The following is a 16,179-nucleotide window of genomic DNA, read 5'->3' as shown; positions in this document are numbered from 1 at the left end:
TTCTTAATTCTTAATTATTTTGTGTTTGTATTATAATCAATTTTTGCACTGCATTAATTATTTTTAATATAAACCACTGAAAATCCTCAGCAAAGAAAAAGAAAACCTGAAATCTCAACTTCACTGGCTGCTTGCATCATATATGTTTACTTTTTGAATGAATCATGTAAAAAAGGGGGGGGGAAATTAAAATGTATTAGTATATAAAATTAAGTAGTTAAAATAAGCTTGCATTGTTTTTTCTAGCTATAAGTAGTAACATATTTAAGCTAAAATTAGTGAAATTAAATTGTTAAAAAAAATTTCAGTTTATCTATATAAAGATATATTCTGAATAACACTGTTTTCTCTCCCATCTGACCCCTTCTCTCTAGTTGTACAGCAGGTGCCATGGTTCAAATTACTGTAATAAATTCAGTATTTTGCAGCCAGTCTCCCTGACTCAAGTCTGTCTTCATTTCAATTCATCCTCCACAAGTCCACCATGATTTTTGGCGAGCATAGATATGGCACAAGAACTAGAGTATTAAGCCTGGAGTCAGGAAGATATGAATCCAAATCCAGCTTCAAGATATTTTCTATGTGACTCTGGAGCAAGTCACCTAGCCTTTGTCTCAGTTTGCTCAATTGTAAAATGGAGAAAAATAATAATACCACCTTCCTAGGATTGTTGCAAGGACCAAATGAGAGAACGTTTGTAAAGTGTTTATCGGTGTCTTGCTAATATATAATATATACACACATATATATAAACAGATATTTAATAAACACATTCTCTCCTTTCTCAACTACAATGGCCTACAATGGCTTCTTTTTGCCTCTTATCCAACTTCTACTTCTCTTTCTTGCTTTGCTGGCCATTACCCCCCCCCCCTCCTCTGAACAATAAATTGGCCTTCTCTTGTCTTACACATGACTCCTTATCTCTCTTGCCTCTTTCCCCTCTCTGAGACTTTGCTCTAGCCATCCCACATATTCACTTACTCATTTACTTCCACCTTGGAGTGTCTTTCTCTTTAAGATAAAATTCAAGCACCATATTCTGTATGTAAAATTGTCTGATCCTCCCACCTGCTTTCCAAACTACTTTGTAATTAACTACATAGTATTTATGTGTATGTGTGTGTGTGTGTGTGTGTATATATATATATGTTTTATATATACACTGCACATCTGTATAGGTACTTTCAACTCAGAATATAAACTTAAGTTTTATTCTTTGTATCTATATCCTTAGCACACAATTCTTGACATACAGAAGGTATTCAATACTTGTAATGATTATTAATGCCTTCCTGAAATTCCTATATTGGCTTAAATCATTGTACTTTCACACACAGACACAGACAACACAAACACACAGACACAGATACAGACACAGACACACACACCACCCCTTTACACATATACTCTTCTCTAATTTCTCTTCCCCAATACTTCTAATAGGTGTTCTGTTTTAACCTTTTTATACTCCCTCAATCAGTAATTATCATGGCTTTAATTATCATGCAACTGGAGAAGACTGGCAAATTCTCATCACTAGTTCTTAATTCTCACCTACTCTGCAGAGTTCAAAATTTCCTACAGAAACATATACATACACAAAAGGGGGAGGAAATCAAGGCTTTTTTTAAAAAATTCACTTAATTATGAAAACAGAAAAACCTAAAGCAGAAACAAGCCACTGTTGTATAATTGATATTCACTTATAAAACAAGTCCAAAAAAGTTAGTTGTAAGGATTAACATTTTTCTACTGCTTTTCTACTGCAAATTCTCAAAAGAATATTTTCCATTCCTTTTTGAGTCCTATAATTTGTGGTAGTCTTATTATGTATGCCCAAAACTTCTTTAAAAATTAAATTATGAGTTAGAAACTCAACAACTGAGTTTAGGTTGCAAAAAATACATTTTAAAACCATTTTTTCAAGTAATAACTAATTTGTCTCCATTCACTACTAAAAACTGTTGAACAAGATTTAAGTTTGGTAAATATCAACCTGTCTATTTAAAGATGGAGAAACAAAATCTTTATGAGGCAAAAATTTTATCAATATGGATGTCAGATTACTCATAAGAATTCACTAGTCTTCAACGGGGTTAACATAACTGGGAAAGTAGGTTCTACAAAAAATATTTTACAGAATTCATGGAGCAACTTTCAAAAAAAAAAAAAAAACAATCACTAACTGCATCTACTTTTATTTCTATACAATCCTGTGATAATCCAGAAAGTTTTTTTTTTTTTTTGGTTTGTTTGTTTGTTTTTTTTTTTACAGTTTAAGCTTTCCTGCAGGATATATCTGTTCCAGATAAATTCTCTCCAAGTTTTGCAAAGTGTTTTGTAAGCTCTACTCTTCCTACTTTATATAATAGGAAACTGAAGAACTTTTGTAAATTGTAAAGTGCTAAATCAATGCAAGCTATTGTTTTTTACTATTGTAACAAATAAGCAAGCAGAATTCTTCTTTGTAGAAAATAAACTTTTAAGTGATATGCAGAGAAACAGGCTGAGGATAGGGAGTAATGGAATAGTTTCTAAGTTAGGAGTAAAAATACTGCACACTTTAGCTTACTAGAATCTATTATGTAAGCAATCACTTACCTACCCACCATACTTTAACTATTATATAAAAACCTAAAGATTTGTAAATAACACAGAACATAATGAATCAAAAGTAATAGGTACATTTGGTACAAGCAGAAAATCTGAGGATTTTAAATAAAGTTGAATAGTTACTTATTCCACAGAAATCCTATTCTTAGGCCTCATCATGGCTGGACAAATATGATTTGTCACTTGGACCATTCTAAAACCTTTCCATTCTGATAGAACCCAATGTCTCCTGACTCCCATTTTAAGATCTTACAATAATAAGGGAAAATCAAAGCAAATCAGAACAATCCTAAGCTAAAGGTCAATGACCAAAAAAAGAGAGAGAGAGAGAGAGAAGAGGGAAAAAAAAGGCTCCAGTGGTCTCTCAATCAATAATAAATGGGTAATTTTAAATGTATACAGAAGGGCAAAATACTGAGCTAAAGGCTGGTTCTTGCCCTCAGGAAGATTATAGTCCAATAGCGAAACAACATAAAAACAATTATGTACAAACAAAACTTGAACAGGCTGAAAGGGTGGCCAGAGTCAGCAGTGGTCAGAGTTTTACTTGGAGAATAAACAGACAAAAGTTTGTGCAATATTGTGGATACACAGAGGGGATTACATTGCAACAAGAATGGAAAAATGGGAAGGCACCAGGTTGTAAGAGAAAGAGCTCAGGAAACAGCCCGGGGGAAGACTTAATGAAAGACTGAAGATCCAGTAAAGGAGCTGAAGCAGCACAGTCACCTAGGAAAGGCACCATAAGGGAGCAATATCACCAAAACCTAAAGAGGAGAAAGCATTCAGAAGAGAATGTGAGGGTGAGCAACAGTAGTAAAATATTTATGGTAGTACTTTTTTGTAGAAGCAAAGCAAAGGAAACAGAAGATCTCCACCTTATGGAAAATAACTACACAGACTGTAGTAAGAGAATGTAAAAGGACATCACTGTGCTGGTCAGAAAAGATGAATACGAAGACACACAATGCAACTGAACAAGAATTGATATAAAAGTATTATACAAGCCTAGAATTTATGTAAAGTGCTATACACAAAGTCAGGAAAACTATGTATGAATGTAAACATCACTACAAAACAAAGATGTTTGTTGCAAAACTATTAAAAAAAAAAAAAAAAGGTGTGGCTCTAAAGAACAACTGGAAGATACCTCATTTCTTTTGTTGTTGTGGCAGCAATTGGGGTCAAGTGACTTGCCCAGGGTCATACAGCTAGGAAATGGTAAGTGTCTGAAACCAGATTTGAATTTCAGGCCTGGTGCTCTATCTACTATGCCACCTATCTGCCAAGATAGTTCATTTCTTTCTAATCTCTTAGAGATAGGGGATACAATGGGTGTGAAATATTGCATACAATGATTTTTTTTTTTTGGATGTACTAATCAGTTCTATGATTTTATTTCTCTTTTCCTCTTTTATTTATTTTTCTAACAAAAGTTTTGTTACTAGGGATGACTCTCTGGGAGGGGGAAAGGAATAATAATAGGTAAGGGATAATTAAGCAATTTCTTAAAAATATAAAAATTCATTTTTGAAAATAAAGAAGACATGGAAACTTCTTAATGGAGTATTTCTTTATCTCCCCAGAGTGTAATATAGTTTCTGGCAAGGAGAGTAAGGATTTTAACAAATGCTTGCTGAGTGACTCCAAATTCAGCATTCTTACAATATTACCAAAGAGAAAAGCATAGCTGCCAAGTATTTTGTCTATGGTGACCCAAGAAAGAGACAGAAAAATACAAAAAAAGGTTCTGAATTTTGCAGAGTCCATTTCTCCTTCCACATGACAACAGAGGAGGGAAAGAAAGCAAAAGACTGTATAAATACTCATAATGTTCTTTGATTATCTGGGAACATTTATCTGCTGAAGTTCGGTATTTTGTCTTTGTCCAATAACTACAGGATAGACGCCTGTATCACATGCATATTGATGTTGTGAAGTTAAGAGAAAAGGGTACAACAAAGAAAGCATCCACTTTGAAACCAGAAGCCTTGGGTTTATATCTTGCACTTTTACCATCAGTTTGGTAGTCAGTAATCACTTACCTACCCTCATGGCTCTCACATGTAAAACAAGAATCTGGACTAGTCAGCCCTTAGTCCACTCCAGCAGTACAACCTCACTGAGAGTGGAACATGAAGCAAAAAAAGGCAAAGTTGTCGGAGTTCTTATCCCATGCATAAAAAGACAACAACAATCATCATTTCAAGGGACATGAGATCATCTCTCCTCCTTAATGATGATTTTATAAACAAGCATCTTACATAAGGAAAATTATAGTTTATGTATTAGCATCTTTTCTAAGGGAAGGAGGAGGGGAGAAATTCTCTTTTTCTATTTTCTATAAAATGAAAGGATTAGATTAGATAGATGATCTCCAAACCTTAAGGTGCTTCAGAAATAGGAGTTAGGAGATCCTTGGGATAATCTCTGCTTCTTAGCTGTGTGTACTCTGGGTAGGAGCACTCTTTTAACAGGACAGGGGGTGGGCCAGGTGCTGTGAAGATTCCTTCTGGTTCTATAATTATTAACTCACCAGCCTCTAATCTTAACCCTACCTGCTTCTGAACAGCTACATTAATAGCAAAAACAATGCTAAGGATGACTTCAGACCTGATCTCAATCTAGGTTTTATCAGAGCAAATAACTTGGAATCAAAAGATCCGGGTTCAAATTCCTGCTCCAGTTATTAACTGTGGGACCACAGGAAAGTCACTTCACCTCTGAGAACCAATTTCTTCATCTATAAAACAGTGATTACTTCAATGTACCTATGAAAAGTAAAACAATTGGAAAATGCTAAAGAACTACTTAAATTCAGCTATCAAATGGTAAGCTAAATGCTTTTTAAAGGACTATATAAATATAAGTTGTAATGAACACAAAAACATTTTAAACAGATTTATATGATTGACATGCAGCCTATATATTAGAGCCTTTAAATAGCCTACACTCTCCTCTCCCCCAACACACACAATCATCTTCTTCTTTTCCTCTAACTTTCAGTTTTTCCCTATCTTTTGGCCCATTCTTTACTGCCTACATTCTGTTTTCCTTCATTCTAAAACAAACAGACACACACAAAAAAAACCCTAGACTTTATATTATCCTATATAATCAATTCCTCCTTTTTTTTACAGCCCAAAATCTGGAACAAGCATAAAAATCCCTTGCCTCCTCTCACAATTTTTTATTTACATTTCATTTTTATTATGAACTTAAACATGAACATTTCAATATATAAAGAACGCAGGCAGCATATGAAACTGTGAGCCTTTTTTTTTAAACATGATTATATTCATATCAAAAATTTTTAAAAAGCACATATTTAACATAGTAGTGATATGGTGACCTAGTTTGAACAGGCTTCTTTTTCTTTTCTATGTGCTTTTAAAATATTTTATGGATTCAACCCTTCCATTACCAAAATAGAAGTCTTTTTCTTTCTTTCTTTTTTGCTAGGCTATTTAAATGCCTTGCCCAGAATCACATGATAAGTAAGTGCTAAGTGCTAAGTATCTGAGATCTAATTTGAATTCAGATCCTTCTGATTTCAGGACCAGTGCTCTATCCACTGTGCCATCTAACTGCCCCTAGAAGCCTTTTCTTGTAACAAATATAATCAAGCAAAACAAATCAACATATTGACCACATCTGAAAATGTCTGTCTCCTATATATCCCTAATATATCAATTAATAGCATGTTTGATCATTAGTCTTATAAGGTCATGAATGGTCAATACCTATACCAATCAGAGTTCTAGTGTATCAAAACTGTTTTCCTTTATTTACATTGTGATCGCTGTGTAAATTGTTCTAGTTTTTTTTATTTCCTTCTGTATCAGTTCATTCACATCTTCTAGGATTCTCTAAATTTTTTAATATTTAAAAAAAAATTATTGTTTAACAGTATTCCATCACATTTGTACACTACAATTTGTTAAATCATTTTTCAATTAACGTCTATCTTTCACTTCTCAGTCTTCTGTAGTCTTCCAATTTCAATCAAATTTCAAATCAATTTCTCCAAAGTGACCAGTGACCAAGGATCTTTTATTTGTCAAATCCAATGGCCTCTTTTCAATCTTCAACCTTCTTGACTTCTCTGCATTTTAGTGAATAGAATCCTGGGCCCAGAGTCAGGAAACCCCAAGTTCAAATCTAGCTTCAGATACTTATTAGCTGTGTGTTCCTGGGTAAGTCTCTTAACTGTCAACTTCCTCATGTGTAAAATAGGCAGAAAGAAAAAGCAAACCATGGCAGTATCTTTGCCAAGAAACCTCAAATGGGAGATCATGAAGTGTTGGACATGAGTGAAGATGCCTGAACAACAAAGGGATGTTGTGAGGGTCAAATGAGATAATTAAGTGCTCGATATAGTATCTGAAAAGGGGAAAGGAGAATAATTTTAATGCTGATTTACTTTCTCTCCTTCTCCCCCTCTTCTTTCAACCTTCAAGACTATTCATTTATGTCCTATGTTCAGCAATAAATTTACTCCAAGATTCTGAAACTTCTCTCTCCAAAGTTACATCTCCTAATTGACACATCTGATGTCCTTTTCTCAATTTTCACATTTTTTGGTAGCCTTCAACACTAAACTAAAACCACTTCTTTTTTCCTCTCTTCTCTTTAAATTTTCTTCTCTGTCCTGATTCTCCTAACTGACAGCTCTTTCTTGGTTTCCTTTATTGATCTTTATCCAGAGGTCATGTTCAATAACCATGGCCAATTTGGGTCCTCTTCTACTATTCCAATTCATGGTGAATAACGTTGAATTTTATTGTCATGTCTTTGTTTCTCAAATCTACTTAGCCAGTGCTAACCTCTCTGCAATCTCCCAATTCCAACTGCATATAAGACAACTCAAACATAACATTTTCAAAATGAACTCACCATCTTTCCTCCCAACCAAACCCTCTTTCTGTTCCTGACTTCCCTACTATGACTGAGGGAATCACCATTCTCCTTGTCACAAGATTACAACCTGGATGTCATGTCCAATTCCTCACTCTCCCTCACTTCCTATACCCACTGTGGTAAACCTTAATTCTCACATATGACCACTTCTCCCCTCTGACACTCCCGCCACTCTTCTTCAGGCTTGGTCTACTGAGATAGCCAGCTGATTACCCCCCCTGCCACAAGTGTCTTCACTCCAGTCCACCCTCCACTCAATTGTCAAAAAGATCTTCCTAAATTATAGATCTAGCCATGTCACTCCCAATCAATAAACTCTATTAGCTCCCTATCACCTCCAAGATCAAATTTAAATTCTATCTGGTGTCTGAAACCCTTTGAATCTTAATAACTTGCCCCTTATACCTTTCTAGCCCCAACTAAAATCTCCTTTCTAATAAGAAGTCTTCCCCAATTTCTTCCTCTCTCCCTTAATTTTAGTGACTTTCCTATTAATTATTTGCAATTCACCCTGTATATAGCATATTTACACATAGTTATATACACAGACAAAACATATTGTCTCCTTCAACAGACTTGAGATCCTGGAGTGCATAAACCATTTTTTGCCTCTTTTTTTTTTTTTATCTCCAATATATATTATAGTGTCTGGTACAAAGTAGGTGATTAATAAATGTTAATTGACTGAGTAGGTCTCTCTTGGTGAACTCATTAACTCCTATTGGTTCAATTATTAATCTCTATAAAGATTATTACTGGAGGGACAGCTAAGGGGCGCAGTGGATAGAGCACTAGCCCTGAAGTCAGAAGGACATGAGTTCAAATTTGACCTCAGATACTTAACATTTCCTAGCTGTATGATCCTGGGCAAGTCACTTAACCCCAATTGCCTCCGACAGGGGGTGGGGGTAATTTACTATTGGGACTACAAATTCAGCCCTAGGTTCTCTTTTGAACTCTTGCATCACTAACTACATATTGGTCATTTTCAACTAGTACTTTCAATTTAACACTAAAACTGGATTCATTACCATTCTCTCAAAGTAATGTTCCTTTTAAAAACTGCTCTGGTATTGTCAAGTCAAGAAGAATTTATTCCTTTTAAAAACTGCTCTGGTATTGTCAAGTCAAGAAGCAGCCACTGTGCCAAGCACTGGGAATACAGAGAAGCAAAAGAGCTCCTGCCTTCAAGGGGCTCAAAATCTAATATGGAAAACAACTACGTACACATAAGATATAGATCTACAGATATATCTACATATGCATCTATTTATCTAATTTGACATAATTTCAGAAGGAAAACTAATGCTTTCCCTAAGAGGGAATCAAGAAAAGCTTCTTGCAGGAGGAGAAACTTTAGCTGAGATTTGAAGAAAGTTAGGAAACCCAGGAGGTGAAGGTAAAGCAGGACAGCTTTCCAGGCATGGAGAAAAACCAGTGAAAATGTGTTTGATGCCGAGTGAAATGAGCAGAACCAAGAGAACACTGTACATAATAACTTGGATCTTTTCAAGACCATTCTAATAGACTTGGGATGTAAAGTTCCATCCACATCCAGAGAGAGAGAACTTGGAGACTGAATACGATTTGATGTAGATCAAAGCACAGTTATTTTCACATTGTTTTTGTTGTTTGCTTATTTTTCTTTCTTGTGGTTTTTTCTCTTTTGATCTTTTTTGTTTGTTTTTGCATAGCATGATGAATATATAAATATATTTAGAAAAACTGCAAATGTTTAACCTAATTCTATGACACAGATTGCTTGCTCTCTGAGGGCAAAAAGAGGTAGGGGCGGAGGGAGAAAAATTTGAAACATAGTTCTGCAAAGACTGAAAGCTATCTTTGCCTGTATTTGAAAAAAAAAATGCTATTGAGGGAAGGAGGGAGGCAGGGAGGGAAGGAGGGAGAGAGGGAGGGAGAGAGAGGGAAGGAGGTAGGGAGGGAGAAAGGAAAGGAGGGAAGGGAGGGGAGAAGGGAGGGAGGGAAGGGAGGGGAGAAGGAAAGGAGGGAAGGAGGGGAGGGAAGGAGAGGAGGAGAGGAGGGAAGGAGGGAAGGAAGAAGAGAAGGGAGGGAGGGAAGGAGAGAAGGGAGGGAAGGAAGGAGGGGAGGGAGGGAGGGAGGAAATGATGGAGGGAGGAAGGAAGAGAGGGAAGGAGAGAGAGAGGGAAGAAGGGAGGGAGGAAGAGGGAGGGAGGGAAGGAGGAAAGGAGAGAGGGAGGGAAGGAGGAAAGGAGGAAGGAAGGACTGATGAGTACAAAGAACAGCAAAAAAGCTAGTACTATGTTCTAGCTCCCTGGATCATTAAGAGTAGGTAAAAGGGAGAGTAAAATACAAAAAATCTGAAAAGTGGTTAAGCAGAACACCATCTCTTTCCAGTTACTCAGGTTCACACTCTTCAATTCATGCTCCACTCATTCTTCAACAATATTCAATTATATCCAAGCATTTGCCAAGTCTAATCCATTCCACTTCTATCACAGCTCTCACATCCATCTTCTCTTTATTCACATGCTTGTGCTTTTATTCTAGCTTGACCTCTTGACTAGACTGGACTAGACAAAGAGTCTAAAAGAATTTTTTAAAAGTTTATACAGAAAACAATTAGGAATCTCCATTTCATACTGCTTGTTTTTATTAAAGTATGTAACATATGTAACAAATTCTACATGTTATCCACAAAATTGTTCTGTTTGTTTTTGCTTCCATCTGACTTTCCTTTTGTTCTCTTTAGTGTATTTTTAAAAAAAGTTTCAATAGCTCTCTTATTTTTGGCATCCTAATCATATAATTACACATTTAAAAAAAAGCCAAGAAAAGCTCAAAAAATTCAATTTTTTTGTTTTAACTTTCTAGTTATTTTCCCCTATGATTTCACATCTCAATGTTTGACTAGATTATGAGACTTCTCAAAGGCAGAAGGCAAGCAAATAATGGAAATATGGGTATATAGTCAATTTAAGCTTTTCAAAAAGCCTAATCAGGTCCACTAAAAAATACAATAACTCAAGTACCATGAGATTGCTGGTGATATATTATACTCAACAGCCAACTGATTTAAAAGCAAAAATCAACAGGCAAAAATAAATATTTTCAAGGAGGCTCAGGATTTGGGTATTTATTAGCAGGATGGTAGTAGTCAGCTTCAAAAAGCTGGGGGGTTCCTGCACAAGAAGATATGGGGTTCAAGTCCTACTTTTTGCCCATACTGATCCTATGAAACTTTGTCATTTAGCCTCTTCGATCTATAGGTAATTTAAGACTATAAATTGCTGAAAAGACACTGGATTTGCACTGGTAATGAAATCACAGATCCAGCCCATATTCCCTTATTTAGTATCTTTACAGAAATACGTGAAAAGAATAAGTCACTAAAATTCTGGCTAGTTTAAGCATCAAAGTCATAAGACAGAAAGCTCTAAAAATAAATAAATAAATGAAAACTAAAACAACCTAAAAGTGGCAAGCAAATTTTTGATTTCTAATGAAAAGAATGCTAGATTTGGAATCAGATGATGTGTTAGTATGATGAGTATGAATAACTGAGTGACTCTTAAGTATTTTCCCCTACTTGGGCCTCAGTTTCCCTAATAATAAGATGAAGGGACTGCATTTAACAATCTCTAATATTCTTCCAATCTAAAATATTTATTCTATGACACAGGAAGATATTTATCAATTTTAAAAATGTATACACACACAGAGGATTCTCTGCCCACAACTAATAAATTTCTAATAAAGTTTTGAAACCACAGGAAACTGAAAATTCTATATGAAGGGGGAAAAAAGAGGAGGAAGGGAAAGAGTTAAGATTGTCATAATAGCTCACATTTATATATTACCTTTGGGACTTACAAAACTCCTAATAACTACTGTAAGATAGATAGTAAATTAAGTTAATTTTCCTATAATCACACAATTAATAAATGTCAAAGTTGGATCCAGAATTCAAGTCTTCAGACACTGAATCCAGTACCGCTCTTTCTTGTTGCCTTTCCAAGAAAATTAGGTTCATACAAAACATAAGTATATTAATAAGGATACTTCATATTGTCTGAATACCATACATCAAAAAAAAAAAAAAAGTGCAATTCAATAGAAATTAGAATAGAAATAAAGAAAAGGTTACCCTACCAAAGACATCTCTCTCTAAAACATTATGGCTCTTGGGGCTACAGGAAAAACTTTGAGTGACTAAGTTTTAAGTCACAAACTTTCTGGACCTCATTCATAAAATAAGAGGGCTAAGATGGTCTCTAATCTAGCACCTATTTCTCTGTGAGAGGAAACAATAAAAATGAACAAGATTATGACATGTATAAACAAAGAACATAGTTTTCTTTTTCCTGCAAACTGTTATCTGAAATTAGTTTTAAGGGGAAAGTTCTATGACTTCTCCCAGTGGGTAATACTGTATCAAATTTATGTATCAAATCAGTGGTATAGGCAGAAAATTAAAAAAACAAAAACAAAATAAACCAAGAACATAAGATTTACTAAGAGAAATATTTGTTATATGCCTTCAAAGCTGTCATCAGAAAGTACAAAGTCCTCCAATAACTAGTTCTTTGCAGATTTCATGAACCATGAATATTACTGGGAATGAAACTCTGTTTCTCTCTTTGAACTCAGGAAAAGTTTTGGAACATTTTGCTCTTTTTTTTTCTTACCAAAACTCTGTATATTTCCTCTTCTCTCCCCAAAACACACTGGGAGACAAACAAGACAAAACAAATAATAATCTGAACAATCTTTTATTCAATGGTTCTATAAGCTTAAATAGGGTAATTTGTTAGGTTACTATAAAAGGATGGTCAAATTGCTTGGTAACTCCCAATTTTGCCAATCCAAACAAACAAACAAAAATCTCAAAACCTACCAAATATTTTCTTTTGCCAATAAATTTTTATGCCTTTACTTAAAATTTTAATTCAAAACTATTATTTTTTATAGTTTAATGGAAACTTCAGAAATATAGAAAATAGCATTAGTGGAAAAACTCAGTTCTTAAATTCCAGGCCAACTTTTCTCCTGCAATCTAGCAAGCTAGATCTCCTTCTCACTATAGTTTTTGTGCATTTTGGAAATAAATTTTAATAATGGCAAAAGAAAAAGGAAATTAAGATTTTATTAAATGCTAGACTATCCATAAATATGAGAGGATGATTAATTTAAGTCTGAAGAGGATTGGAATAATTTTGACTTCGTTATAACTCCCTTAGTTATTCAAGTTTTTTTGTTTTTTGAAGTTGTCTTCATATCAAAACTGAAAACTGAATTTCGGCTCGTCTAGCCACCTATTTTAGAAGGCAGTAATTGAGTAGCAAATTGACAGAAAATAAAGGGCCTACACAACCAACAAACTAGGTAATCAGCCCATGAACTGATTGGGTTGGCTATAAATGATTTTTTTTTAAATGGGAAGTGCACATTTCTAGATATAGAACTACTAAAACTTTGATTATGAAATATCTTCCATATTCACTGATAGCTCTCTCTCTCTCCCTTCTCCCCACCCCCATCTCCCTACCCTTCTTTCCCTCTCATTTTTAATGGGGGGGGGGGGGTTAAAAACATAGAATAAGATTTCCAAGAACACCAGAAAAAAACTTGTACATTTAGTTGAATCTAGAAATCAAGAGGCATTATTAATTATCAAATATTTATTATGTGTCAGGCACACTATTATGTGATGGACAATACAAAGAAAAAAGCAACATGTCATAATATATATAGACATACTATAAGACTTTTTCAATGAGATCTGCAGCTACTCGAAAGAGACCAGTCTAACAATCTACACAGGAAAAACTAAATGGATGATGAATAATTGCTATAGCCCACATTTTGAGATGCCCTGAGATCAGAAGCCCACTGAATGAAATCTTAATGAAAATATTTTGGACAAACATTTCAAAATAGTGCTGGGCTAGGAATTGAAGAAAGACAACAGAAGAACTTTATTACAGAAACTACATAATTTTCTCAACAATACCAATAAAATCCTCCATGCAACCTCTCATTTCATCTTTTATCACCCATATTTCCAATGATGCCATATTATAAGAAGGCATGACTGAGCTGTGTCCTATTGGGGAAATATCAAAAATTAATGAGATCCTAGGCCCACTTAAGTATTCAAGCACAGCGGTACATTAGAGAAAGAGTTCTGAGTATGAAGCCATTTAATAGCTAAGTGATCTTGGACAGAAGCTGCTAGATGGCGCAGTGGATGGAGCACCAGTCCTGGCCTTAAGAAGACATCTTCCTGAGTTCAAATCAAGCCTCAGCCACTTATTAGCTCTGGGGCTGGACAAGTCACTTAACCCTATTTTCCTCAGTTCTCTCATCTGTAAAAATGAGCTGGAGAAAGAAATGGCAAACCACTCTTGCACCCTTGCCAAGAAAACCACAAACAGGGTCAAAAAGAGTAGGAGGTGACTGAAATCGATGAACAACAATGACCCTGGGTCACTTGAAATCCTAAAATCTCAGTTTCCTCAACAGTCAACTGAAAGAATTGGATTTGATGACTACAATATGAAGTTTCCCTACTTTGGTCCTATGAACCTTATCTGATTAAAATACATACATACATCATAAAAGGGCAGTATGAGTAATGGGAGCTAGAAAAATTATTGAATGAATTTCGAGTCATCAAAAAGTATGATCCCCGAAAATGGGAAGCCACATAAATTAGCATTAAGGAATATTTCCGAAAATATTCCTTTCCTTCACATCACACCAAGTGTCACTTCTGAACTAAAAAAGCCTTTCGGGACAGAAAGTAAACAAAGATTTTCCCCCAAATCGCCAAACGCTACAAAAACACCGGGTGCCTCGTATTTAACGCCCATGACAGCGTCTAATCTTTAAACCTCCCATCCGGATTGTGGACAAGTCAACAAGCCTTGCTTATTAAGTGCCTACTATGTGCCCGGCACTGTGCTGAGAGCACACAAAGAAAAACTAAGACCACGCTCCAGGAGGGCTGCTGCGGGAGGAAAGCCCCCGGGGGCTGGAGACGCCCGGCAAGGGGCGCGAGCCGTCCTCCGGCAGAGCCCGGGGCCACGCTGAAGCACTTTCCGATTCCAGTTCCCCAAGGACCCCCCCCCCCCCCCCCTCCCCCCCCCGCGCCCCAACTCTCCTGCCCGGGAGACGCACGCACGGCATCTCCGCGCCCAGCCGCCGGGGCGGAGCGCGAGGGAGCGGGGAGGCTCCCGGGGGCAGTCCGAGGTGTGGGGCTGGGGCCACTTACCAGACCAGGGAGCAGAGGAAGAGGCAGGAAACCAGGGCCAAGGCCCGCCGGTACTTCTTCATCTTCTCCTCCTTCTTGCCCCGGCCGGAAGGCGGCACATCGTCTCCGCAGCCTCGGCTGCCGGGGCCAAGATGGAGGAGTCCGAGCCGGAGCCGGAGCCGGAGCCGGAGCAGGAGCCGGGGCAGGAGCCGGAGGAAGGGAGCGAGAGTGCCGAGGGCGGCGGCGCCGCCAGCGGCCGGGAGAGGCGGGAGGGGACTGCGCCCGCGCCGCGCTCTCCCGAGGACTGACAGGCACGGACCGAGGGGCCGCTCAGGGCAGGGGGCGTCGGGGGACGGCCGCTGCTGGGACAGAGGCTGCTGGGGCCGCTGCTGCCGCCGGCTCACCCGCACCCGCCTCCTGCCGCCGCCGCTGCCCCATATCCCCCCCGCCCGCCCAGAGCCTCGCTCCGTGCTGCTCGCGACCAACGGCTGCTCCGTAAGCCGCTCGCACCAGCCAATCGCCAGCGCGGCCGTGACACCTCACGCGCCGCTGAGCTGGAAGGAGACGCGTCACTCACCTCCGCTCCCACCTCCACCAACCTCAGCGGGGACCACGCCCCCTCGCACGTATCCACTCCTCCCAGAGAGGGGGCGGGGCGGGGGAGGGAACAAAGAGCCGAGTCGGGAAACGTTACCCATCGCTCCGCCCATCCCCTCCGTCGTCTTCCGTTATTGGTTCAAATTCAGGAAGTCCTGGAACTCTCGGACTCGACACTCGTTTTTCTGATAACGTCCGGTCCGTCTCTACACCGCCTCAGTTTCCGCGCAAAGCCTGCTGGGAGTTGCAGTTTTCTTCTTCACCCCTTCGCTCCATTTCCCAGCGGCTGGAATGCACGGTTTCGGCGTCTCCCTTTGTATCCCTTCATCCCAAAGAATATGAAGAAACTTGCCAAATACAGTTTCCATTTTGCTAATTAGTAGATTTCTGATCAATTTTTTATTTTTGCTAATTCCTTTTGCAAGAAGCAGTGAAACCAACACGAATGCAAGCTTAACTCGAATAGCTAATTACTGTTTATTTCTAAAAATTAAACTATCCTGAAGGGCAAGTCCGTCGGGCTGAGTTTTGATTGGCTGGCAGAGGGAGACGTCACACGAGATTATCCTCTCCTGATTGGGTAGATGGCATCGAGGTTTGATTCTTACTTTGACCGGACCTCGTGGGGCTCCCGAGGCTGCTTCCCCGCTCCCTCCCGTCCTATCTTTTTATCCCACGCATTTCACTTGATAGTCGTGGAGGAGCCAGTGGCCCTTCAGTGCGTTATGGTCAGGGTCTGGTCGTGCTTTCCCAGGGCGGACTTTTTGACTCTAGAAAAGTTATTATCAACCAGGGACGTGTGATCCTGGAAT

General features: G+C 38.0%; 1 protein-coding gene across 7 annotated transcripts in view; it reads right to left on the bottom strand.

The window, feature by feature from the left end:
- Window positions 1-15,214, bottom strand: part of SUCO (SUN domain containing ossification factor) — a 90,186-nt gene extending 74,972 nt beyond the window's left edge. For 4 of the 7 annotated variants that reach the window (XM_031936899.1, XM_031936900.1, XM_031936903.1 and 1 more), the window contains exon 1: window positions 14,792-14,938. In XM_031936899.1, coding sequence (XP_031792759.1) covers window positions 14,792-14,853 — 62 coding nt within the window. In that variant the 5' untranslated portion in view covers window positions 14,854-14,938. Of the gene's footprint in view, window positions 1-14,791 lie in introns of all 7 variants that reach the window. The other 3 variants (XM_031936905.1, XM_031936901.1, XM_031936902.1) reach the window with 1 other exon arrangement.
- Between the last annotated feature and the right edge of the window lie 965 nt (window positions 15,215-16,179).

Source organism: Sarcophilus harrisii, chromosome 4 (assembly GCF_902635505.1).
Source record: "Sarcophilus harrisii chromosome 4, mSarHar1.11, whole genome shotgun sequence".
In the NCBI taxonomy this organism is placed as follows: domain Eukaryota; kingdom Metazoa; phylum Chordata; class Mammalia; order Dasyuromorphia; family Dasyuridae; genus Sarcophilus; species Sarcophilus harrisii.
This window is presented reverse-complemented; position numbering and strand designations above follow the sequence as displayed.